At 39.6% G+C, this 26363-nt stretch overlaps 4 protein-coding genes across 5 annotated transcripts; all 4 read right to left on the bottom strand.

Annotated features, from left to right (window-relative positions):
• Window positions 1-1472: 1472 nt before the first annotated feature.
• Window positions 1473-5083, bottom strand: aimp2 (aminoacyl tRNA synthetase complex interacting multifunctional protein 2). 2 transcript variants are annotated; one of them, XM_079645770.1, is made up of 4 exons: window positions 4912-5083; window positions 3557-3775; window positions 2939-3173; window positions 1473-2322 (listed from the first exon to the last, which is right to left on the bottom strand). In XM_079645770.1, the coding sequence occupies exons 1-4, from the start codon at window positions 4924-4926 to the stop codon at window positions 1934-1936; spliced, it is 858 nt and encodes a 285-aa protein (XP_079501896.1). In that variant the 5' UTR covers window positions 4927-5083; the 3' UTR covers window positions 1473-1933. The 2 variants fall into 2 exon arrangements, with proteins under 2 accessions (XP_079501896.1, XP_079501895.1); XM_079645769.1 differs by having other exon boundaries at window positions 4786-5081.
• An 8032-nt stretch (window positions 5084-13115) lies between these two features.
• pvalb8 (parvalbumin 8) lies at window positions 13116-15923 on the bottom strand. The gene is made up of 5 exons (XM_079645776.1): window positions 15633-15923; window positions 15139-15206; window positions 14295-14427; window positions 13930-14039; window positions 13116-13424 (listed from the first exon to the last, which is right to left on the bottom strand). Exons 2-5 carry the CDS (start codon window positions 15197-15199, stop codon window positions 13399-13401), a joined length of 330 nt encoding a protein of 109 aa, XP_079501902.1. The 5' UTR covers window positions 15200-15206; window positions 15633-15923; the 3' UTR covers window positions 13116-13398.
• A 3231-nt stretch (window positions 15924-19154) lies between these two features.
• Window positions 19155-21354, bottom strand: LOC307016600 (parvalbumin beta-like). The gene is made up of 5 exons (XM_079645774.1): window positions 21262-21354; window positions 20598-20664; window positions 20252-20384; window positions 19548-19657; window positions 19155-19452 (listed from the first exon to the last, which is right to left on the bottom strand). The coding sequence occupies exons 2-5, from the start codon at window positions 20656-20658 to the stop codon at window positions 19427-19429; spliced, it is 330 nt and encodes a 109-aa protein (XP_079501900.1). The 5' UTR covers window positions 20659-20664; window positions 21262-21354; the 3' UTR covers window positions 19155-19426.
• A 1469-nt stretch (window positions 21355-22823) lies between these two features.
• Window positions 22824-25197, bottom strand: LOC307016601 (parvalbumin beta-like). Its single transcript, XM_079645775.1, has 5 exons — window positions 25113-25197; window positions 24191-24262; window positions 23830-23962; window positions 23341-23450; window positions 22824-23099 (listed from the first exon to the last, which is right to left on the bottom strand). Exons 2-5 carry the CDS (start codon window positions 24249-24251, stop codon window positions 23074-23076), a joined length of 330 nt encoding a protein of 109 aa, XP_079501901.1. The 5' UTR covers window positions 24252-24262; window positions 25113-25197; the 3' UTR covers window positions 22824-23073.
• Between the last annotated feature and the right edge of the window lie 1166 nt (window positions 25198-26363).

The following is a 26363-nucleotide window of genomic DNA, read 5'->3' on the forward strand; positions in this document are numbered from 1 at the left end:
AGTTGGTTTGCACAAGGATAAACAGGTAAAATACAGTCAACTGGTAAGAAAAGAATTGCCTTGCATTACCTATGCTTAATCATGGGTGAATAACTGCTGGACTACTAAATCAAACTTGAAGTCACTTTTAAAATAATCTGTGTTTGTTTGACGAGAATTTTTAATTATCTTCTTTTCAACCTTGAGAAAAGTATTGGTCTGTGTACACTAGCACGTTTAACATTAGTGTATACTAGGCTTCTCAATATGAAAGGTTGCAGAATATCAGTCATATCTGCATTACTGTTATGAAACATGGCCAAATCAATAAATATTTGTATGACGCCATATTCAAGTCAAGTTTCCATTAAGGTCTCACTGTTCTCGCACACAACCAAGTCTTAAACGGAAGTTTTAAAAAATCTAAAACCTGACGTGGAGAAACAACAAAGAATCCATCTCACTGTTCATCCCTCCAACTCGGTTAGCACACGTTTCTGTCTTTATATATCAATCAGGCAAACATCTTGAAACAACCATTTCCATGTTAACAGCACCATACTAAAGGCTTTCATTTGGGAATCAAATGCCAATTAGAGGACGCCAGCAACCTTTCCCGGTATGCTTACAAAAAAAAACGCCACACTGAGCTTACAGTAGTAATCATACATTTTGAATCAATTCCCATTAGGGGAATAAGACTAGAACACATTTTACAAAAGTCTTTAAGTAAGACTTTAGGCTACCTTGTGAAATATGGGACTAATATGTAAAAACAAAAAAGCCTAATCAAATGTTTTTATATCACTGTAGCAATATGTAGCCTTTGTTATTTAGCTAATTGATAACTTAACTTGGATGCATACATTTGGCTCTCTGGCGTCCTGATTGGAATGATTATGTCTGATTATGGCTCTTGGCTTGTTCTCACAAGACTAGAGCCATAATGTTTATAGTGCTATTTGCATGATGCTGTTTGTCTTCATGGATTTTACCTGAGGAAGTTCTGAAGAGAGAAACGTTGTTCAGATAAAGCAAGTTCAAGCGATCACTGCAGTTCTTCAGATTCCTTTTCATGGTTTAGTCCGGCCCCTAAATGACAGTTGGGTCTAAAACAGCTAACTTAATTTTTGCAGTACAATCATTTCAAGTGATTAGCTCATTGTCAGTCCCAAACCTTAGTGTGTGTTTGCACTTATGTCCTTACTGTGTTAATGTACATGTTCTCATCCAATGAAAGCCAGGTGAAGGCGAGATTTTCCCAAAGATGAGATTTCTTGCATAAAAGAGCCACCTGCAAAATGCTTCGCTACCTTTCACTTCTTGTATGATGCGGTGCAGCTCTGTGACTCTGGATAGGATAAGCAGATGAATGAATGAACGACACAATTGTCTTCATTTTTTAAAATGCCAATACTGCCACCTGTTGGACACAGAGGTGCACTTCAGTAAATGTAACTTGAGGATCTAATAAAATAAACCCCAGGCACCAATTTCAAAGTTTGATCCAAAGTTGTAGTTTTTAATGATTTCAGAAAAAAGGCTGCAAAGTATTACTTTAAAAAACCACAGAGTAATACCCATCCCTACACACATTTAGAACAGGATCATGTTAGGCACAAAGTGGGTGGAAGGTGTACAGCGTGTGTTAATTCTGTCAGTACTTTTGATTTAATCCCTAAGCCCTTGTCTCTTCAGTCCTCTCATGCTTCCTCCCTTCAAAAAATAGCTGTAGAATCTCTTTGTTATACAAAAGCAGCATGGCGACGACATATACTCTTAATTTACTTTCCCTGTCAACCATATTGTTTCTACCGAGTCTTTGTCAGTGATATATTACAGTAAGGAGGGAAGCATTAGAGGGTGTTCCAGACATGGCTGGGATATTTTAATATTCTAATGCCCTTCTCTCACTTTGCTCTGAAAAAACACCCTTCAGGTGTCCCAGCTCCATTCACTGCAGAAACGGCTTGGCCGGGCTGAAGTGGCCCAGGTTCTCACAGGACTTGAGCCAGCGCTGCACATTAGAGGGAGTAGAGGAGGCAGGGCCGCTCTGCAACACGCAGCAATAGCACGCCATGTCGGCCAGGGAGAACTCCTGCCCGGCCAGCCAGGGGCTGCGGCCCAGAGCCGAGTTCAGGGCCCGCAGGACAGCGGCCCGCTCCTTGGCACTACCCTCTGCCAGCTGGAAGAAAGCCATGTCCACCCAGCTGTCCACCAGCGTGGCGAGAGCAGCGTCACTGGGGTAGGGGGACAGCAGCTTGAAGAGGAACCGCGCCACGTTGGCCTCGCCCTCGATAGGACACATGTTCTGGACGCTGAACTTCATCTGCAGTTTGGGGACTGTGGATAAGGCAAAAGAAAGACATGGTTCCTGGTTAACAAGTGCACACTCATTTAACAGCCAGCCAGATCATGTCAATAAGGCACATTTTTACAACATAAAAGCAAGGCTTGGAATGGTTAGACATGGCTATACTAAAACATGAGCTTTCACATATTAAGTAATGTTATAAGCTATCTATATTGGTCAGAAAAGGCACATTATATACTCCACAGCAAAAAGCCCCAAAGTTTTTTTTTGTTTTTTTTAAATGAATTGTTTCTACACTCTCAAAAGTGACTAACATTAAAGAAAGTGAAAAAGCTCAAAGTAAATGAATCACTCTTTGTTTACAGTCATTACTTTGGTAGAGTAAGGTATTGTATCTAGGATATATTTCTCAAACCCCAGACACACCCAATAGAATCCCACACCCTAATTTCTAGTTGGCTTTTTTGCTGTGATTTATACAATGAAGGCCGAAATAGCAGACACACGATGAACCAGCATATTAAACCGAATCCGATTAGCTTTGGCTATATTCTCTTTTTTGGGTTTTGATTTACTACCATATTTGAGCAGTTTTGATGCACTTGAGTTCACCCTGTAACACATGCCTCTCTCACTGTGCCTTACCATCTTTCCATATGAGGGTGAAGCCCAGCTGGAACATCTGGCGGGCATAGCTGTCTGCATGGCGCGGGCCGAGGCAGGACAGGAGCTGCGGCGGCACATTGGAAACCGAGGAGTGGACGTGGACCGTAGAGAGCACCCGATAGCGCTGACACAGCACGCTGTGGAGCACCAGCAGGGTGAGGGGGGGCTGTGCTGGGTTGACGTTTATGACAATGTCACGGAGAGCACCGAGGTCCTTGTGACATAAAAAAAGATAATGGAGGTAAATAGGTGTAGCATCCAAAATAAATTGAGTAATACAATGTTTGTCTGCTCTCACTAGGCCAATACAGCCTGCACAAACTGGCAGTAATCACTCCACACCCTCAATGAGCGTCAAGAGAAATTCCAATATGAGCAGGTCTTTCAGGTTACAGTGTTATTTATTGCATTCAATGATGGGTCCAATCAAGAAAAAACAGCTACAGAGAAAAGTTAAGTCAAACTATGTTATTTGCAAAAGAACGATGCATGCTTTCAGTTTATGAAGGATACATTCTGGCATCACTAGTAAACACGGTGTTCAGTTATGCTAATACCCGAACACAGAACTTACTAGTATTATCCCCAGCTTCTTACCTTGCCCAGTAGTGTGTCCAGATTGGTGACTCCTGTGAAGGTTGTGGAGCTTGGGCTTTGGGAGGAGAGGCTGCTGCTGACCGTCAGGTCAAGGTCGGCGTCGGGGGTGGTCACCGTCTTGGCCAGGCCGTCCACCGCTGCTTTCAGCTCGTACAGTTTTCTCAAGATCTCATCCTGCCTGGCTTCCAAAGCTTTGACCGCTGGATCCACCTCGCCATTCTGGGGAGACAGAGAGAATTGACGATATGAGCATCACAGTTTTCATTATTTGAGCAAAATCAAGCCACAGTTTTGTGTAAGCTGGTTTCTCTACAATGTACTGTTATTGCACATAAAAAGGCAGTATAGAGAACGTATTTAATGTAGCCCCATTCTTGAGATCAAACAGTACACACAAATATATATGACTCAAGAAAGACATCTCATAACAAGATGTTAAAGAGTAAACCTAGACTTAGTTTGGTCTTGTATAATCATGATCAAGTAATACATTAATACAGTAATAAATATATCTGACAGCTTTGGTTACTATACAAATCAAGATTTTTGCACACAAAAAAAATGATGTATAAAACATGATTGTTTGCACTAAAGTAAACCCACCAACAAATATAACACCCAACAAGTTCAGCTATATGATGAGCTAAATCATCTTTTTTTAATTTATTGCCAGAACTATTTCGATCGTTTCCATGCAAAAAATAAAAATCATGTTTCCAGCTTCTCAAATGTGAGAACGTTTCTGCAAATAATTTACATTTTAGGAGAACATGTTCCTCACAATGCTAAGAACCCTTTACTTGAGTAACGTTTTCAATGCATGACTTTCACTGGTAACAGTATCTGAATACTACTTTGACCACTGCATAGCTGAATCAAGGGTTTGCTATGTAGACATACCATCATGATGTGCACTTTGACGCGTATAATTGACAGCACAATTATAGAGACTATATAACAGTGTCATGTCAACTTAGTCGTTAAATAATCGCTAACATCTCATATAATATTGTGTAGTAATTGTTGCATCAGCCATAAGTGATTTTCCCTGCCAAGCTAACTTAGCTTGCTAGCAGGAGAGCTTAGACAGCTAATACACGATGCAAAATGCGCATGTATCAAAACGTGGGAAACTAAACGAAATGCAAGCAACAACAGGAGTAAAATACAAGCTAACTAAATACAAAATATATATAAACCTGGTCGAAATTAAACCAGTTATGAGTTACCTGAAGCGCGTGTTCAGAGCATAGATCAGAGGTGCAGCTGTCCCCTTGCTGCCCGTGGATATTTGGTAAGGTGTACATGCAGGTTGGTAAATCGGTCTTTAGGAGGCTTCCACAGACGGGCTTTACCTGGTACATGGACATGTTGGAGGACAGTAAGCGCTCTGTCACAGACAAAACAGTTAAAAACTAAATCACAGATGTACACAGACAGGCTCTTCAGGGCTGTGTGATGTGTTGACAGGCGGCGGGGCAGCAGCGGCTACCGGACCGGACTACTCTCGCGGTAACAGGGAAGAGGCATCAGTGACGTCACATCCCGTGGAAAGTAAAATATGGCTGTGGTGATGTTTCTTTTATTATAACATATATGAACATCATACATTTTGAGTACGAAAAAGGTTCGCATCAAGGCTAGACATAATAAATCAAATAATAATAATACAAAATTACATTAAATAAATAAATAAAAGCAAAAAAGAAGACAAAAAAATTGTTTCAGATTAAATATTGGCTGTGGTGAGATGGTAAAGTTTGAATGAATCAGAAGAACCAGAATAAGGAAAAGGTTGTATTGCCAAGTAGGTATGGGTGTTACTTTGTTTGAAAAAGTGGTGGGGACAATTTCTCCAGATTTAACATCAGCATAGCAGAAGACACGCGATGTCCCTCTTCTGGGTGTTGAACCCTATCGTTGAACCTCAAGCACCTGCATGATAAACCAATGCGTAGACCTCTGGACCACCAATGTGTGTTCAAACCAGTGAACGCCCAACTATAGTCCTTGTTGTGATGTGATTTGGATTTAATGTGTACCTTGATGCACACAACGAACACACAGGTATAAGTACAACATAAATAAACTGGAATAAATACAGGAATAGAATTCCAATAATAAATAAATGTGGAGAAAAAAACAGTACATAAATATAATAAATAAATAAATGAATGTATAAATAAAAAAAATATAAGTTGAGAATAAATCAGAACACACATTCTTATGTATCTTTAATGTATTTCTGCATTTATTTTCACTTACATTTATATATTTATAATTGTTTGTGTCTGTTCGTGTTTCACACAATGTTATTTTGCTTGGTAGCCTATATTCTGTGGATACAACATGTATAACAAATGTACTTTCAATTGCTCTGAAAGTTTCAACAAGTGCATGTGTCTTTAACAATAGCTTTGAGTTGCTATAATATTGTATTTCACTTCCTCTGACCAGTCCCACTTTTATTTGGAAGCTTTGTGTGAAGTTGTAAACAGTGCAAGGAGAAACACAGTGACTCTTCTCTCTTCAATCAATATTTTTAAAAGCTTACAGCACCGGGTATTCTGGCGTATTCATGTTCTATAAACCTTAAAGCCCCCTGAGACAAAAGTACAATTTGTGATATTGGGCTAATTAAATAAACATTGATTTACTTGTATTGATGTTATTTATTGTATAATGTATTATACAATGACATCAGTTATGGGCGATCAAATGTATTGGCATGATACATTCCACGTGCACTAGAGGACGCCACTGTCTCATTTCTCAAATCCCAACTTTCTGAGTGCAGGAGGTCAGCAGTCAACAGAGGAGATGGTCATTCTATGAACGTAAATAAAGATCACAACATAGCTATCAAATAGAGATTGTTTTTTCACGATGGCATGTATTTATATTTAAATTGAAAAGGGAAGTCACATTGACCTGAGTGCAGAGAATATAAAAACAAAACGTTTCAATCTACTCGTTTAATTATTCTAGACAAATGTGGGAACATGTCTGTCATGTCATTATCATGATTAGTATTTACTACAACATGTAGTGTGTAATAAATCCTGAGAACAGGTGTTTAATGTGTGTTGTGAATAACCATATATGCAATCAGTACAAAACAGCAGCCATGTTTTTAACATATATATTGTATGCACCTTACTGTCTATCAAAATGTTGCATACTTTTGCTTTTGTTTTGCTTTCAGTATAATCTGAGATGATTTATCTTTACAAAAGAAAGCAACTTGTTGTGAGGGTTTTTACACATTACCTGTTGAGACATTACTTAACAGGGTTTAGCCAGAAGTAAAACATTCTTGCAAATGTCAGCCTCCTTTCCCATACATATTAATCATACATGACAAGTCCCAAAGTGTGGTTTAAGCAACCTATTACTAAGCCGTTTCAGGAGCAGATGTTTCTCTGACAGGAATATAAACAACACTGAAACATTTGGTCTTGTTCTCCATGCCACCCATGATGGCATTTCATATCTACACGACAAATTGGCCTTTTGAAACCTTAAGTTAATATTGGCAAATGTACCTAACATTTTTAACAAGTGGTGGCTCTTAGTTATGTCATACATAATGGTCAAATCGAACCACATTTGTCAGAAATACTTAAATTTAAGAAGGTAATGAAATACGCAGATATATATGCACATTTATAAAAAATAATAATATAGTTGTTACCTTGTGTCTAATCTAACATTAGTTATCAGGAGCTTTTTGCTGCAAGTGAAGTCAGCTTTCTACAGTCACCTTTATTATCTCAGCTGTAGAGACAGATCCTGAGGAATACAGGTGATAGATTATTTAAAATGTATTTTGCACATACATTTCAATAGTCTACATTGGCATTTGAGATGTAGTAGAATTTTGTATCTATCCAGTCTGGTTTTGTCACCTGACATTAACATCTCTGTGATTTCTTCTGGCAAGATATAAAGTAAGCTATTTTAGTTCTGTCTGCTTCAGTCCTATCAGTCAACTATTACACCGGCCTAGCCTGTGTTATTCAATCACAAATGATCTTTTGATTTAATCAAACCTGGCAACAAAATGCGTTACCAGGAAGCAATTGAAGCATCTGTAACTTTGCCTGATACTTGGCTCTCCTTTGACATGCAGTCTCCTTCTTCTCTGTCAGAGGAATCAGCTTAGTACTGTTTCACACTCCAACTACATCCTGTCCTCTTAAGCAAGAGGTCTATAATGAAAATGCCCAATTAAGTTTACTGTTTCAACAGCTTGTTAACCCTAAATTATTCACTTTCTGCAGCAAGAGAGATGGAAGGTTAAGTAGGGCTGGTGCATAAGGGAGGGAGGGGGGGGGGGGCTGATACTAGGGCCAACCTGGCTCTGGTAAGTCGGATCTGATGGCCAGAGTAAGACCTGAGATAGAAACTGAGACTAAGGAGGGAGCTGAAACCTGACAGATCACAGTAGTTATTTTAATCATGTAGGAACAATTGACATGGAGTCTGTCAGGCTGTAGGTAGTTTGTCAAGCTGAAGGTATGGGTGTAGTGCGGGGAGTGACTTATGTCTTGTAGTGCTGTCAGGAACAATTATACTGGATCACTGACAGAGAAACAGCGTGTGGCCTGATGCAACGAATACTTAGAAATGCTCAGAGTTGATAAGAATCCCATAAGGAATAGTTTTACATAATATTAACTATGTGTATTCACTATTTGGCAGAGTGACTGTAAATGAAACGACTGATTCCACTCTCATATTTGTGAATTAAATATGAAACGTCAGCGAGATTCTGGTTAGCCTAGCGCACAATCCTTGGTAAAAAGAAAGCTGCCTATACAAGCAAATCACAAATAAATACATTATTATATTTAGTTTAACCTGTACATTGCTGTAGTGTATTAACAACAATGTGATGTTTTACAGGGGTTATGTGCCAAATCGTTTCTGACATGGGGGTCATGGTCATTGGTTGCCTAGCATTAGTTAAGAGCATCAGTTAAAGAAATAAATTAAGATCAATTTTGTGCACATTTTCAGGTGGTTTTCTTTTTGTTGTTGTTGTTTTTAATGCTGATCTTATAGTCTGTGATATGACAGTCTTTGTTCTGTGCTGAAAATGTGGTAGGAGAAGGCACATTTTGTTCTGTAATCAGGCTCACCCTCAGAAATGCTGACATCTTTCAGGCTGTGGTTGGACTGTGGTAGAACCAGGCACAATCATGTCTCTTATTGAAATCAAAGTTAAGAAGCGTAGCTAGAGTTCATTTATGTTATAGACTGGAAAGGAATCGATCATATCGCTGTACATGTGGAGATTTTTGGGTGTGCGATAGGATTAGCTGTACGCAGCTACTGTTATTCAGCTTTTAGGAGATTAAAGGTATATACTATACTGTATGTAATATATCCTATAAAGTATATTATTAAAAGGTGAAGTTACATATACCTGTCTACTGCTCAACGACAGCCATTACTCAGTCTGAGGGTGAGTCAGCACATGTGACAGCTAATCAGGGGTTTAAGCCGGGTGTGGCATTTTGTTGCTAACTTGCATTAGTGATGTTTCGATGTCTATAAATACAACCTCAATTAGCGGAAATGTAAACAACACGCTCATGGCACAAGGGAAATAGATTGCTAGAAATCAACTTCCACGATCGGCCTTTGTGTGTCGGTTGTGGCTAATGATATATGCATGGCCTATCATTCATTAATGAAGGGACGCTGCACGCAGACATCATAAGCAGAGGCTCAGGACCAGGGCTTGTTGGGGAACAGAGGCAGTGCGGTCATCCCCTGCATTATGGATAAAGTTCCTTCACATAGCTCACAAAGCCCATCCAGTCATCCTAACACGCCAGTTAAATCTTTTACGACGCTCTTCCTTGTTCGTACTATCAGGTAGCAACTTCTCTCATACTTCCAGGCTCCAGAACACTGGAAATTAGACAAAATATGCGTGTCAGAGCAGAGATGCCAAATGCACAGCGGACGTCCCACCGGTTCAACTTCATGTTACTTGGTGTACTTGATCACTTCAGTTTGTTATCAGATGAAGATGGGGTGCACATTAAAGTTTCACACAGACTTAATCAGTAAGGTGAGCCTGACACTCCTTGATATGAGTTTTTGGTGACAATGAAGTGAGGGCATTAATAATTGAAGTGCAAAGCAGACAATCGGGCTAAGCCTATGTGTCCATCCTAAAGCGCCCATCCAGATAAATTGCATGATACAGTATCACACAACATGTTTCGATAAAAAAGTTGATCCATATTGCTGCATCCTTACATTTAAAGGTGACGATACTGCTACTCTAACCTCTGCTACAATGACTTTAACTAAAATCAGCTCTAAGTCATTTTCATTGTAATTCTTCTGTAACCTCTCTCTTTATTCCCTTCCTTTTGAGCATACATAAGGGAAACCCAATACGTCATTCTCAGTAATTTTATGATTTTCACGATTTTCACACGTTGCCATATGACTTGGGTTTATTGCTCAAATAATAATAATAAGGGAACAGAACTTTTACAAACGAACTTGTATAAAATAATGTGTTACACCATTTTTTTTTTGTTGCTTTTTACTGATAGCTATCTTTTTAACGCCAGTATTTTTGAAATAATATGAAGACCTCTTTCATGGTCACTTTGCCTTCCAACAACTGATGTTGTTTTTTATTTTCGTCTCATTTTCAGCTAGGGCTGGGAAATATTTCAAAATTGTGATATAAGACTAGATATCGTCTTGGATATCTTAATAAAAGTGTTTTCTTATCCTGGTTCTAAAGGCTGCTTTATGTTAGGTGCTGTTTTTTGAAGGTACCAGATTGAAAAGCTTTTGTATTATTTGTGCTTTACCCATTTTGTGAAAGCACCAATAATGTGTATCCTACAATATTGTTGCAATATTGATATATTAAGATTATGTTCCCATGATATTTGATTTTCTCCTTATTGCCCACCCCTATTGTCAGCCATCAAGGACTGCTGGGCATTACTGGCCTGTCCGAACTGTGCTCTCCTATAGAAACAGCGATATGGTGTCTCTCTCTTCCTGCCTCCGCCCTTGAGTCCAGGTAATCTATTTGTCACATTATCTCGTACTCCTGCTGTCCCGACGCAGCACATCCAGCAGTCAGCGTCGACCTGTTGGCTCACATTTCCTTCCTGTTTACCAGTCGCTTCTCCTGACCTGCTGGGGTCACAGCTCCATTGTGTATCCTCTGGCTTGTGTTTCCTACTGGCTTCCCCAACCTTGTCCCACTTTCAGCCTCCCATACTCCCCACCCCCACTCCTGTTCTCACCCCTCCAGAGAGACGGCCAGAAACTGATAGCAGCAGACATGGGTACATGATGATCTGATAAGTGTTGTGTCTCTCTGTGTGTCTAGTGTTTTGTCTTGATAGACAAAACCTTGTCTGAAAATGTGTTTAAATGACATGCTCTAAAATGCATATGCAGGAAAAGCAAAATGCAGGCATTATTCAGGCTTATAATTAAAGTCAGTTTTTTGGTTTACTTCACAAATTCTTAATACGGATTTACAATACTAAACTCTGCAGGGGTCTCTCTTATTTTGGTCTTTGCTCTTACTACTGCAAGTTACTTACTACTAATTGTAACTTGCATGACCTCAAAAGCTTGTTTTGCTTTATCTTATATGTTTTATTTTGAATATTAAGATGTGTCCTTCATTGAGGTATACACTGACAATGCCCAGGAGGTAACTTATTTGAACATGTTAAATTGCTAATAAATCTATATGGCTTCATGACAGTATCACTTATTAATGAAATGTGTTATATGTTAGGACAAACACAGACAGTGTGTGCCCTGCTGAAGAAGGAGCACTCTGAAACCCTCTCTGATTATTATTTACAGCACACCCTCTGAATCTAGCAGCAGAATCCTACACTTGTGATCCTGACCTCATGCTAATACCAGGCTATGACCCACAGCTGTGAGTGGCAGGTGTGTGCTGTAAACACCAGGTTCCCCCTGTAATATAGAGGTAATTGAAATGACACTTATGTGGTGCCACCGGCAGAACGTGTGTTGCTCTGTATTTTACCGCCTCTAGTTGGTGCGTAATAGGATAAAGCAGTTGTTAATTTTGATCCCATGAATCCTGTAAATGTAGTGCATAAAAACGATATGCTATTTACAGTCTCTTGGAGGGAGGAAGCCAAGCTGTAAGAGCGAGCGTCAATCTTTTGTCTGAGAGTTTTGGTTATAATGATTGACTCTTTAATATATGCTGAGCAATCTCACAAGAAAACCTGGAAGGCTAGCATCCTTAGCAATAGCTTTCGGCAGAATTTGCATCTTCTTTTGCACACACAATCCCTGATGTGCGTGTTACTTGGGGATGATGTGTTTGCATGGATGGCGGTCTGATCTTATATTTGATTTTTGCAAATGCATTGGTTTTTGTGTGACCTGTCTGGGTGTGTATGTGCTGCACGAAGGTTCAGATGGGTTTAGTTACAAAAGCTGAGGTCAGGTGTCACTCGATCCAGCCGCGGTGACACTCAGGTGGTCATCAAGGTCACCTCCTTTGCTTTTTCCCTGCGCTAGCTCTGAATCTATAACCTCCCATACACAAACAAAAAACAATCCGAAACACACCTGTAATGTATACACCTCAAACAGAAAGTGTGTGTGTTCAGGACACTTCTCATATACCTTACACTGTCTGACATTCAGTCCCATTTAACGCTGTGTTAGATCAGTAAAGATTCAAGGAGACCACAAAAATGTAAAGAAAACCGTGTTTCTCTTGTACAAAGGCACACCTTAACGATGATGTATATGGATGTCCACTTCCTATTGGTTACTATCACCATCTTGTGTATATGACACATTTCAACACTCCCTTCGGGCTGGAGTGGATCACATCAGTCCGGTTCTGAAATCTCTACATTGGCTTCCAGTCGGCCAAAGAATTGATTTTAAAGTACTATTGCTAGTTTTTAAATCATTACATGGTTTAGGACCAAAGTATATTGTTGAACTCCTACATAATTACGAGCCATCAAGGTGCCTCAGGTCTTCTGGGACGGGTCTGCTATCGGTTCCGAGAGTAACAACAAAACGGGAGAGGCAGCATTTAGCTGTTATGCCCCGACACTCTGGAACAAACTACCTAAATCATGCACGTCCGCAGAAACGCTTACTATTTTTAAATCGAGACTAAAAACATATCTCTTTGCCGCTGCTTTAAATGAGATGATCATATTCGAACTACAGTATGCCTTAACAATAACAAGTATTGTATACCTGTGGTGTTTATTTTTATTATTTTATTATCTTTGCCTTGTAATGCCTGTTGTAAAATGCCATTATATAATGTGTTTTTACTGTATTTATTCCTAAAAAGTATTTTAATTTGTTTTGTAAAGCACTTTGAATTGCCGTGTACAGAAAAGTGCTGTATAAATAAACTTGCCTTGCCTTCATAACCATATGGCATTTTTTTCATGCCACCCTGTGTGATCTGAGTATAAGACATACAAAAACTTGCAAATTATGTACACTTAATTCAAAATAACAAAGAACAGCCACAGGATTTGGATTTTATAATTTTTATTTTCTCAGTAATTTGGGAGTTTTTTTATACATTTGGGAAATACAGCTTTATGATCTGTCTAAGACTTAGGAAAAAGACAAAAAAAAAACTAAAATCATGACGTGAATGTAGATATCTATGGACCAGAGTAAGTCTTGCAAAAATAAAAAAAATAAAAGTAAATATCTAACAGTATGGAAATTGATTGACTAAAACTAAGAGAGCCCTTGAAGCAGTGGGGGTTAGGGGGTCAGATCAGGTTGGAGAGATGGAGTCCAGTTGTTTAGGACAAGACCATGGCCTGGAACTCTGTGGAGAAAAGAAACAGCGATAATGAGATTATTATTTCTCACCTGTCCGACACCTGTCTCAGTGTGACTCTAAACTGTGAGTATTTTATATAAAGTACCAACAAATATGTGAACCCATCCACAGAAAGAGAGCGAGCAGGTCTCAAGTTTACAGCATGTCATTGACACAATTGTGTCCAACCAATTGAACTCTAATATTACATACACTCAATAGAAACACTTTGCTGGTATCAGTTTTGAGATCCTAGGACAGAACAAGTGTGAGGGTACATAGAGGGTGTCACTATGATTGCTGCTCATCTTACTTCAGCGATAGCCTTTATAACTGTCTCTCTTTCCTGAACAACAAGACTACTTTAGGAATATGACACATTTAGTGAATCTGCATTCTAACGTAGTATCTAATAAATGTGCAGAATTGTTCCTCAGCATTGTTTTGTAATTACACACAAACACGCTTGTCTTGTATTATGTGTATATGAAATTATTGGAAATCCGCTCACCATCTGCTCCAATGCGGCCGTCACTGTCATCATCAGCAGCGCTCAGGAAGCCCTTGGTCTCCTTGTCTGTCAGAACGCGAGCCCCTGGGGAAAACCTCTGGAGGAAAAACCTGTCGCACAGAGAAAGACAAAGAAAACCTAAAGTTAGAGGGAACCGCTGGATGATGTGTTGTGAACACAACTACAATGGACAGACTTTCCATTCGCTGTATCCCTTCTTGTGAAATAATATGCAGAAAACTGAATGGAAATCTGATAATGTTCCAAAAAGACTTCAAACTATCCCGCTGTGAAGATACTAAAGTTCCTGGGCACCAAATAAATCATAGTTTGTACAGTAGTTAGTAAACTGGCAGCTCACTCACTTGAGCTCTTCCTCCTCAACAAAACCATTGCCATCATTGTCCAGGATCCCGAAAACCTTCTTCACGTCCGCAGGGCTCTTCTTGGTGAGCCCACACAGCGTGAAGAACTTCTTGGGACAGAAGGAGTCTGGTGCTGGGGGAAATAAAGAAAGTAAAGTCAGGAACAGCATCATGAAAAAACACTTTTATAAAAGGAAATTATTAGCAAAAGCTCGTTTTTTTCCCTTTAATTAAGGTTTTTATTTTAATAACATTACTTTTACAATTGGTCTTTTCTGTATTTGGATATTAGTTATTCTTCCTGTTTATCTATGTCTTAATTTAATATCCTCGTGATTTCCACACTACTTGCACAATTGTAAGACAAATTAAAATGAGGATGTTCTCAGTTATAAAAAAAAAAAAAAAATTCTCATTAAAGAAGAAAACAGGCATGGCATTATGAAGTGGTGTAATGCACCGAACCTTGAAGAAAGGGCACAAAATAGGAAGAAGGTTGTCCTGCATGTAGATGTTTTTTTATTTAAGTGTTTGAGAGGCCATTTTTCTTGATCTCTGACCTCCAGTGACACCAACAGTATCATATCTGTTATACCTTTAATTAACACATTCTGCCAATTCATCCTGTTAAAATCACCTCAGATTGTTTGATTACTGCACTGATCTAAACCCAATGTGAATACATGTATCTTTAACTGTTCATTTGTGTCTGTCTTCCGGCTTTCACAGAAAGAGATAACCCTATTGTCTGATTGTCCAGGCTCCAGACTGTATAGATTTTTTTTTAAAAGAGAGAGAAAGATCTAACAAAGAGAGCAATAATGATATTGGTGGAAGACGATACCTTGGCAGTCCTTGATAGCACTGTCGATGGCATCAGCGGAAAGGATAGATGAGAGCGACATTTTATTCCTGTAGGAGGAACCACCATGGTGAATTATTAACACATTAAGCCCAGTCACAGCAGCAAACTCTCAAACTTGACACTGTTGGAGAACGAAATGTGTGCAGGTGACAATGACACTGAAAAGTTACTGCAGCGACCGGCCATGAATCTCAATAAGTTCCCTTTTTAAAGTATTTTTTGGATAAGAAAGGATAGTGTCTAATCCAACCGACTGAACATAATAGAGACAACTTTTCCTTTGTCTTTTGTCACCTTGCGCAAATACGTCTCCCCTTTTACGTACGGAATTACTGCACCTGACATTTGACTAGGAAGCAATTCAAGTGCTCTAAATGTACAGTAGCGAACCTTTCCTTAAGAAAAAGTTTTAAAACAAAAAAGAAATCAGCCACTTCCCATCAGAAGAGACCTTTTTCCGAGTCCACACTTACCTTGTTTCGGTGGTTTTCTCCCGGTCGGTGATGCAGCAGAGAGGTAAGGCTGTGGTGACTGCTGTCCGTCAAGGTGGATTTATATAGGTCTGATTGCAGTGACAAAGGGGATTGCTTGAGTTACCTGTCTATGGATCAAATTCTAACTGCCCGCCCCTGATCCAATTTCTCAGCTAACTAATTAACCTTTACTATTTATAACGCCCAGGGCAGGGAGACCGGACCGTGGACATTTGTAGCGCCCTTGTAAATAGCAAATTACGTTAAAAAAGCGTTCTTCTCCCCTTTCACCACTCCCTCCTCCTGTCATCCCCGCCCCCTCCTCCTCTCACCTTTACAATTGTACAGTACAGTAAATACAGGGAGGATACTGCAATCTCTCTCTCCTTTTTCTCCCTCTCTTGCTGTTTCTGCAACCCCCCCTCCGCCTCCTCACCCCACCCTTATCCTTTCATGCAGATATCCTTTTACAGGCAGCAGTCCTAAAACGAGCACATCTGAGCCATGCACATCCCATTGAAAGCGTGCCCCAGCTATCATTACATTTGAGGTGAGTGAATGTGGGTTAGGGTTAAATGTCAGCTGACAATGCACTTTTCATTGCATATTTGTTTGCAATTTTAATTTGAGGTCAGCCCATGGACATCCTGTTGTCTGGCACTCTGTGGTGCTTCACCTGTCCACAAATGCCTGGACATCAAACATCTACCTGCCCTTGTTCGGACGCTGTTTTACAACAGATTTAAAGGTTCAAGATGATATATTTCCAAATCTGAAATAACCCTAAACCAGAGGTTGGAGAAGTACTCAGATCTTGTACTTGAGTAAAAGTAGAAGTCTAGTAGGAATACTCTGTTACAAGTAAAAGTCCTGCAACGAGTGAAAGTACAGAACTATTAGCATCAAAACATACTAAAAGTATCATAAGTAAAAGTACTCATTATGCAAATGGCCCATTTCAGAATAATATCTATGTTTTTATTATAATTATTGATGCATTAAAGTGTTATCAAAGCTGCTAAAGTTGCAGCTAATTTGTATTTCTTTGTTTACTGCAGGGTAGCATGATAATTTATTCCATGTGTAACTAAAGTCTTATTTAAGTGTTGATTATATTTCATGTTATTAAACAAAATGTGTAAAGTTGCATACAATGGAAATACTCAAAATTGTATTTAAGTAGGTATACTTAGTTCCATCGTCTGCCCTAAACACATAACATGCTCATCAGTGAATGTCAGGGAAGCCAGTGCCTTCTGACCTTCTCATTCTCTCACACTGACCGGGCGACAGCCTCACTAAATTGCTTTATCAACTGTGCTGATGAAGGAACCCGAGGTCACATTCGGCTGTCTGTGTCCCATCCCTCCTGGATGGTGATGATGATGCATAGGTAAACACATGCACCTTCCAAATGCAGATATAGCAGTCAGGGGTCACCCAGGGCTGAGCACTGGCCTTGAGTTTTAGATCATTTGTCCCATTTGGTCTCTGTGTTTCTTCCAGTTTTCTGGAGGCCAGAGCAGCACACTGGACTTTGTTGTTTGTCCAATTTTCCCAGGTGCAAAGGAACCAATTCAGGTTGTCTTTTTTGAGGGTATTTGTGGCCCACAGCGGACACATTCAGGGGTCATTAAGCAGGATCCTGAGAGTGTTCACTGCAGCAGCACACAGGAAAGAAGGTTACTTCTTTCAATGAAATAGGTTTAGCTGAAGGTCTGTATATGCAGCAGCAGCATTATGGAGCAGCGAGGGACAGACTTGCATGATGACAGGAGAGAAAGTATTTATATTTTTAACATTACCGGCTGATCAATACATCTTATTTCAATAAACCGAGTTAGGTCCCACCGAGATTTGAACTCGGATCGCTGGATTCAGAGTCCAGAGTGCTAACCATTACACCATGGCACCGTCTATTAAAGGTCATTCCTAAAATATTCTTAATGGGAAACTTTGGGACACCCTTAATTATATAACAAGAGGTAGGGGTACAGCAGACCCCGGCCAACTCCCTCATTAGAAGTCAGCACCTTATGTGCGTAAAGTAGGCTACGGGGAATGTTGACAGTGCTGCTTTCTAGCAAGCGTCAGCTGGCGACCGTAAACGGCAGGTAATGTTGGCCTGATGCAGTGTCATGATACTTAATCATTATTTAAAGGTCTGATGACAGAAAAGGGAATTAGTTTGAAATCGGAAATGTTTTGTATCGATAGAGTTTTTGTATGATTGATATGGGCATGAACTTTACGCACAGTAAGCCTACGTGTTTAATTCATTGACAGCATCCTGGCCTCTTTCATTATATAATTAAAGCTTGTATCTCCAGTAGTTTGTCATTGTCAACCCTCCCTGCACCTAATCATGGTGCCGACTTGATAACGGGGCACTTCAACACGTGACGTCAGATAGTGCAGAACTAGTAAAGCTGGACTCCTGAGAAACTAAATCATCTCCTCCAGGCTGTGTAAAGAAGAGACTGAGGACACCGGATCGAGAGCATGGTGCGACTTTGCTGACAGCCGGTTCATGATGTCATCCGCCATGATGATACCTCACAGACTATACTGTTACTCGCTATCACTTATTTAACTACATTCGCTAATGTTCTTTTCACGACTCACTCCTGAACATCTAGATTGGCCGGAGCCGATCCTCCTTTTTTATTTTATAGCCTTCTTTGTTTTTCGGAAATAAGACTTTATTTAACTTACTCAGACCGTCCTCCCTGTCGACCTGCAATCCATGTCAACACTGCAACATGTCAATATATGCATTTTAATCTTAGGTCCAATATTTACATCATTATTTTTAAACAATTAGATGACATCTCATTCAAACGACATTTTAACATTTCTTCACTTCTTCACAAAAAAAGTAGGAATTTGGGCTACAGATATTTAAACAACATTTTTCCGAATTGCCCCTTAACTTTACTATTATTTGTATTTTTTATTTTGCACTTAATGCATGAGTTAATATGGGCCTTACAACCAAAAAGACTATTCTAAAAGGAACGCTTCAAATATAGGACTAATATGTCCATGTAGTTGTCTTTATTGTCAGATAATTTAAGGGGATCTGTCCCAAAGTCTATTACTGTTAAAGGACGTTAGGACACCATCTTGTGGCAGGGGATGGCACACACAGCGTGTTTGTGTTTGTGTCTGCGCGTGTGTGTGGCCTGCTTATAATACTACAGTTCATTGTATTTTTTATTGACTCATCGATATCTCTCTATAATGATTGGACAATCTTTAAAGAATATTAAACATAAGGCTTTACCTTTTTTAAGTTATTATCAGTAGATTAACACTTGCATTTGTTGTCTTGCATAGGTCACAAAGACTTTGTATAAATACTTTGAAATAAACTTAATAGCTGCTATTCTTTAGTATCTATATTTCATTATTTTGATAAATTAAAGAATTCACACATTTCATCCATTTTCTAATGAGAGAGAGAACTTGCCCTCAGTAGGTGTATTTAAACCAAACATAAAGCATTAAAACACAATAAGACCGCATCAAAAGAATATTTATTCTCCGTTTTTTTTTAATCGTTTGTACCTGGAAAGTGCATCATAGATTTTACAATAAGCAAAATTCATATTTAAGACATGAACACAACCGAGCGACATTCACACTCATCATTTTTGTTTGGACAATGTATTTCATAGGAGGAAAAATCTCTTAAGCAAATGTATAAAAATTATTTATATTCAGATGAAAACGAGGGGAGGTCGACATGGGCTTTGTTCCATCAGAGCAGGTGTCGTTGGTCAGTTGCCGCTTTATTGCTTAACCATGGCAGCGAACTCTGCAGGGAGACAGGAAAACACAGTTAGGGTCTTTAGTTTCCACCACAGAATGATGTAAGCACTCTGCAGGAGAGAAAGAGATGAGAGTCCGCACCGTCAGCGCCAATCATGCCATCACCGTCGGAGTCTCCGGCCTTCAGGAGTATCTTGGTCTCGGCATCGGTCAGCGCGCGTGCACCTGCCTTGAAGGTCTGCAGGAACAGCCTGAAGACAGCAAACACATCTGGTGGTTAGTTCAAGGACCCCAGCTACCATTGGTTTTAGACCAAGTGCCTTACTTTATGTTGAAAAGTGTTGGGGACATAGTGGGTCAGAAGATGTGTTTTGAGATCAGAGTAGATCATTTTTAAGTTAGGGAAAAACCAAGAAAAAATTTCACGATTACTGGTCAGTACATGCATTATTTTTGGTCATTTTTTATAATGAGTAAACTGGGGGAGCATTATTTTAGTTGAGGTCAATGGACATTTATTGATTCTTTGTACATTGTGAACGTTTTTTCTTATTTAGTTAACATTTCTTGGTGTAAGATGTTTTTCAAATTTTTTATGTAGGTTTGAAAAACAAAAAGGGACATAATCCCCAATGTCCTCAGCATGCTTAATGTAAATTACACCTAGCTGACTCAAAAATCCATATTATTACAATTGCTGTAGGAAGCTTTACATTCATCCAGTCCCCAACAATACACCCATTATTTACTTGGCTTATAGATATAACTTTTTGTTGTTTTATGAAGCTGATATCAGAGCATGCAACAATGGTGTTTGTGCATTAAGTGTGTGGTGTGTGTCTTACTTCAGCTCCTCCTCCTCAATGAATCCACTGTTGTCCTGGTCAATGATGGCGAAGGCCTTCTTCAGGTCTTCTGCGGACTTGGCAGCCATACCGCATGCCTTGAAGAACTTCTTGTGGTCGAAGGAGTCAGCAGCTGGAAAACACATTTTAACATCATTAGCAGCATAAAGGCAAGCTGCAGGCACAAGGACTTTTTCAGGTCGAATTTGCCAGCGTCTGAAATGAATGCAAGTCGTTACTCAGACTGCATCCACATACACAAGCTGGACAAAAAGCGACCTCCAAACACAGAGGCAAAGAGGGAGGGCTGTGATTGTTTTTGTGTGAGTGTAACTTGAGGAGTCACCTTTGCATCCTTCCAGGGCTGCAGCGACATCAGCGTCTTTAAGTAGACTTGCGAAGGCCATTTCGATCTGCAGAAATACAAAAATATATATTATTATTATTATTTGTATTTTTATGTATATATATATTTGTATTATTATTTTTGTACTATTATTATCTCAAAATAGACATAGCCTACAATGGCTTTACAATAGTTGACTGTACGCATCACGGTTCACTGTATTACACATTATTTCAACTGTAAACTAATAACATAATAAAGAACGATCAATTTATCATTTAAACTCAACTCTTTGCATTTAATATGATGTTAACCATCCACATTGGAACATAAACATAATGGAATCAGTTCCGATTTCACAGGGCAACATTTTCAGTCCCCTTTTGTTCAGAGTGGATTGTATTTCCAAATTCCTTTTGAGAGGAGATCGACACATGTTTCCTACTGTATCTCTAGATGCTGGAATGTCTTAGCGGTAAAATCCATGTCTTCTTGCAGCTGACGCTTCCGCAAAAATAATGCTCCAAAAACTCAGATGCTGCATTGCAGCGCGAACTCCACAATACAAGTAAAAAAACAACAATGTTTTCTGAAAAATGTAAACCGAGAAGATGCTGCGGCTCGGTGTTTCCCAGTTTTCTTTTCTCCTTTAATTCAAACTCACCTCTTTGATGTATTTGCTTTGAAGAGTACAGATGAAACAGAGAGGACTTGAGTCGACTGCAGTGAACTTGCCGTTGCTGCCCGTGACCTTTTTATAGTTTTACTCCATCGAAATCTGAGGCATAAGATAACTGACACCGTTGAAAAGGGGCCGGCGAAAATCCTTCCTGTGGCCAGAGCGCGGTCTATTTTAAGTTTCACAAATGAAGACGCTTAAAAGGTGCGTTCGAAGAAGTCTTTAATGTCCCCCTCAATACTAAGAATAGGACATTGCACTGCTGAGGAGGACGAATTGAAATTGCTGCTGGCAACAAACAACTGTAAGAGGGTGGACACGGAGCATGCATGCATTGGGGCTGGAGAAACTGATACTCATCAGTTGTTTTCCCTCCTTTCGTGTTGGTTTGGAGGACACTTGCTATTGTATTTAAGAATATACTGTACTATTTAAAATTCAAATGTATATAGGCTTGTGTCTTTGTAACATTGGTATTGTACCTAATAGTTGCCCACCTCACAGCCACAATGAGCATTTAATTTGTTATACACGTCATAATGTATTTTCTTAGTGCAGCCATTTGTGTTTTGTCCGAATTGAATAGATAAAGAACAAAGGAGCCAACACGACTTGGCATATAAAGAGAAAAACAGCCACAGTTGACTGCAGATTCATAAATTAGTTGGTATTGTTCAGACTAGTCAAAGTCCATGTATCACTTTGTGTTATTCTAAGAGTGAAAAATGTTTAAAAGTGCAAGAGAATGCAGGCAAAATAAAGTTGAAACCCTCCTAAGATAGTAGAAAAGAGAAGGATATTATGAGTTGCTCATCTCGCCTTGTCTTACTGTACAATGAAGAGAATAGCTTTGACCTGCAGGTGGCAGCCCTGCCCTGTGGGCTGAGGGAGAGCAGACTGCTGTCACTATGCCTCTCTGTTTTGACCACTGAGTTGATAGTAACAAGCTCAGGGTGTCATCTGACAGGGTCAACATATTGCTGAATTGCATTTCCCTGAGCATTCATAGCTTCCCCTTGAATCGTAGTTTGACTTAAATATAGCTGATGAACTATTGAATTATGTTATACTGAATATTTACTTTCCTTGATAAATGTTGCACATTCTAAACACTTTACAAATCATGTGTCAAGGAACCCTAAGATAACTATAGATTTGCATCAAGCACCAGATTCAAAGGTCCTGCTGATGCATAGTGTCTGTTAATAGCCCCCCTGTTGCCACAGCACATCATGTAATCGACCACTCAGCAGTTGGTGGAGAAAAAGACCTTGGAACAGAGCAGCTAATTACACTATGTGTGACAGCTATCCATTGCAAACCTCCCCGCATCCAGGAAGTATATGAGCGAAGCCCCAGGGCTATTCCCAATTTGTTTGCCAACTTGTAACCTTAGTCCAGTTATACCCCCTTTCTCATTAACCAATTCTCAAAATGAGTGCTGGGCAGGTCAGTTCAATAGCACCTCCCAAGAATTCAAAATCCCCAGGCGGGGTTTTTAATACTCCACATTTTGACCAATATAAAGATGACTGAGTTGAGACATATCAGTTTACACCAAAAGAGTATTTATTCTTGGTTTTTCACTCTTCTTCAAAAGTGTTGGACCATTTGCACAAGTCATTTTTTCAGAACATTTAACACATCTGAGCAATATGCATTCACAGTTAAACATGTGTTCCATGTTGAGAAATAATCAGCAGGCAAGTCATAAATAAGGTATAAAAAAACATTCTTTCAGCTGATGATTACTGAAATCTTGCAGGAAGTTCACAGTTGATCTGGGTCAGTGAAAAGTTATGCCTTTACCATGGTAGCAAACTCTGTGAAAGTAGAATGAAACTGGCATTAGTGGTGAAGAAAATTGAATTGGTTTCTTATTTTGTCATGGTGGTATGATCTGGACTAATTGGACCAAAATGTACCTACACTTTAGGTCTTAGCAAGTACTGGAAGTATGTGAATGGATGTTAAATATGAAATGTTCCAAGAGTCCAAGGCCAATAAGCATCAGCATAATTGTGCATGTCTCTAATGTGTCTGATTACTCAAAATAACTCTTACCATCAATTCCAATCATGCCATCACCATCAGCGTCACCAATGGCAAGGAAGGCCTTGGTCTCCTTCTCGGTGAGGGCTCTGGCACCAGCAGCGAAGTTCTGCAGGAACAGCCTGACAGGAGGACAAAGCAGCAGAAGTTAAAATGATGAACATATCACACTATCTTGGTTGATTGGATGTGCATCACTGTGCAGAGAAAGGTATTAAAGAGCATTCTGTTGTGTTGTGAATGTTAAGGCAACATGTTGGAAGAAGTCTGTCCAATGGGACTGAGATGTAAAGTTATAAATGATTAAATAAACGTGGCCCTTAGTTTACTTTTTTAATATTGTAGCTTGGAAATGGAAAAGGACATTTCCAAGAACCCCCATTTTAAAGCCAAGCTAAAACAGAATGTGGGGAGAACGAGGTAAGCTACCACTTGTTTCTCAATTCCAGCACAGCAATTCTAGATGTGGTGCATATTTTTGGCAGCAGAGGCATGTCTTACTTCAGCTCTTCCTCCTCAATGAATCCACTCATGTCCTGGTCAATGATGGCGAAGGCTTTCTTGACCTCATCAGAAGACTTTCCAGACAGACCGCATGCACTGAAGAATTTCTTGTGGTCGAAGGAGTCAGCAGCTGGAAAACACATTTTAACATCATTAGCAGCATAAAGGCATGCTGGAGGCACTAGGACTTCTGTTTTGATTGGATTTGATAACTATGCCTGGCAGGTTATATGTTTCATTTTCACCACAATTTGCAGCACTTTGCTTTGCATGGCAATTCATAAAAAGTGAAAATGAGGATGAATTGTGTTTTAGCTGTATAATTTACTGTGTACAATATTGAGTCAATGAAGCTCACCTTTGCATCCTTCCAGAGCAGCTTTGATGTCAGCTTCCTTGAGCATGCTGGCGACGGCCATTTTTTCTGATTCTAAGGGAACAAAGAAGACAATGCCCAGGATGATTAAAATAATCAAAAACCCCATACAAAAGTCAAAATGAATGCATTGCAAATATACCTCTTTAAAGCAATAACAAGTACGCCTATAGTGTATCTAGGATATTTGTATCTAAAATACAGAGACTTCAGATAGGGAGGACTAAGACTCTGTTCCCTAAAGGTTTAGAGTTGATAATATATCAACATTAGCTTAAAACCATGCATCAGTTATCAGGCTTCCAGGTAAGGCTATTCCTCATCTTGAGAAAGAAAGTTCATTAACATTGTATTTGAAAACATCCATAGGAACATAAACTTGTTTTGGTCACAATGAATAATTGCTTCAATTTTAAAAGGCTGCAACATAGCATCAACTGTTTTAGTTTTAGTTTTTAAGTACGGGCTAAAGAGCTACTCTTTGCCTCCGGATGTCAGCTCATGCCTCACTCTGTTTATCCCATCGCTGCTAGGACACTAAATAAAGGATGCTCCCACTCAGAGGCCAATTCTCAGCGAAATGAATCACTGCCAACGTGCACTCGGGCAAACGCAGTGATGTCAAACGCGTCGATAGCTTTGGGTGTGATTATATGTTTTCATCCGGTTAAAAAAAAGGTGAAAGTAAAATAGCGCGATTATCATCCACAGACAGCGATCCATTGAAACCAAATGGCCACATTGGGCCTCCTTTTGCTCTGATTGAGTTGTCCTGTCGTCCATGGGGGTTTCCTGTCTATGTTGGTTCCATTTCTCCCTACAGTTATAGTCCAAAAGGATTTCCTTGTCTCAATCCCTCTCTTCCAAGTGTAAAGTGCCAGCGGTCAGCGCGCTTCCCACTCACCTTTGGGCTGCGTTGGGGGAAGTGAAAGCCAAGGAGGAGTAGAGTGAATGCTACCGGTCCCTTTCCCTCTCTCTTATATATCCTTGAGCAACACCTTTTAGAGAGTTTTGAGTCTCAGTATCACTTACCAAGATGCATGGGTTTCGAAAAAATGTGTCTACTAGTCTCGTCCTATTTTTAGTCGAACAAATGAGGATGCTACCATGTGTGCTGAGGCCTATAGCTAGACGTGTGGTAACGTGAGTGAGCCCGCTGCTCCCCGACTTCATATTGCACTCATGTGATTTATAACCAACATTCAAGTTCCTTTTGAGAATAATAATGAAATTATTGATTGAGAGTGGATACAGGCCCTGGGTCAACCTCTAATTAGGATTGTGAGAGAATCTTGAAGCCAATTGGTGCCACGTCAATAAGCACCAGGGACTCACTGCACTGCTGTTAACTTTTTTAATAAACTGAGGAAATATTAAATGCACTGCCATTACGTAATTCAACACTCTGCAAAGTATCAAAGGTGTTAAGGACTGAATATGCATTGCCATCAAAAGCCCTATTAATATGTATCCCCTTATGATTCGTAAATTCTCCTTATTATACTTGATATGATATATGTTGATTCTGACTACTGTGGTATCAGCGAGATGTTCCAATAAATGTATATTTGCTTCGATCCACCATCATTGAGCTTATTATTACATAATCATTGTATATTTTATATCTAATACTCATGTCTGAGTGGTAGTGGCTGTCTGCTAAGTGAATACGTGAATTCACTTAATTCCCCCTTTATCTCCTTTATTAGAAGCCTCTTCTCAGTTTTATCAGGAAGTGATTATAAATGGGTGGAGTTAGGCTCCCGATAATTGCATCCAAAGAGCTGGAGTTGCAAATACCTCCCCCGAGGTGATTGGGAGATAGATATGTATCTGTGACATTAAGTAGCTGTCCTTGAAGTATACATGATGCCGTAGATTTACAAGTGGTTAATCTGAACGACGCATGAAGTGAGTCGAGTTTCAGGCAAACAGCAGCCAAGCCCTTGAGGTCCTGTCCTTAGTAGGCAATGCACCAATCATTCAGACTATGTTCTGTGTGCAGCATGATTGCTTGCGTGAACAAGTTAGCAATATGTTGACAACTCATTTTACTCTGACGTGCTGCCAAGGCACAAAAGGCAGCTCATTTGTTGGCATATAAATAACTTTGTTAATGCAGATACATCATTTCCTTCTTTATGTGTTTTGTCAG

The sequence above is a fragment of the Notothenia rossii genome (genome assembly GCF_949606895.1).
Source record: "Notothenia rossii genome assembly, chromosome: 8".
Classification (NCBI taxonomy): Eukaryota; Metazoa; Chordata; class Actinopteri; order Perciformes; family Nototheniidae; genus Notothenia; species Notothenia rossii.

Bases quoted from the DNA above. Each gene is read 5' to 3' on its own strand.
- pvalb8 (XM_079645776.1), bottom strand. From the start codon at position 15,199: ATGTCGCTCTCATCTATCCTTTCCGCTGATGCCATCGACAGTGCTATC. The intron at 14,428-15,138 runs GTATCGTCTTCC...TATTTCCCCCAG, and splicing joins TGCTATCAAGGACTGCCAAG to CACCAGACTCCTTCTGTCCC. The intron at 14,040-14,294 runs GTGAGTGAGCTG...TCTGTGCGACAG, and splicing joins GTTGAGGAGGAAGAGCTCAA to GTTTTTCCTCCAGAGGTTTT.
- LOC307016600 (XM_079645774.1), bottom strand. From the start codon at position 20,658: ATGGCCTTCGCAAGTCTACTTAAAGACGCTGATGTCGCTGCAGCCCTG. The intron at 20,385-20,597 runs GTGACTCCTCAA...TGTGTTTTCCAG, and splicing joins AGCCCTGGAAGGATGCAAAG to CTGCTGACTCCTTCGACCAC. The intron at 19,453-19,547 runs GTGCGGACTCTC...GTCTCCCTGCAG, and splicing joins TGGCATGATTGGCGCTGACG to AGTTCGCTGCCATGGTTAAG.
- aimp2 (XM_079645769.1), bottom strand. From the start codon at position 4,926: ATGTCCATGTACCAGGTAAAGCCCGTCTGTGGAAGCCTCCTAAAGACC. The intron at 3,776-4,785 runs GTAACTCATAAC...CTGTCTCCCCAG, and splicing joins GCTCTGAACACGCGCTTCAG to AATGGCGAGGTGGATCCAGC. The intron at 2,323-2,938 runs GTAAGGCACAGT...CCTTATCCACAG, and splicing joins CACCCTCATATGGAAAGATG to TCCCCAAACTGCAGATGAAG.
- LOC307016601 (XM_079645775.1), bottom strand. From the start codon at position 24,251: ATGGCCGTCGCCAGCATGCTCAAGGAAGCTGACATCAAAGCTGCTCTG. The intron at 23,451-23,829 runs GTAAGACATGCC...TCCTCCTGTCAG, and splicing joins ATTGAGGAGGAAGAGCTGAA to GCTGTTCCTGCAGAACTTCG. The intron at 23,100-23,340 runs GTAAGAGTTATT...CTACTTTCACAG, and splicing joins TGGCATGATTGGAATTGATG to AGTTTGCTACCATGGTAAAG.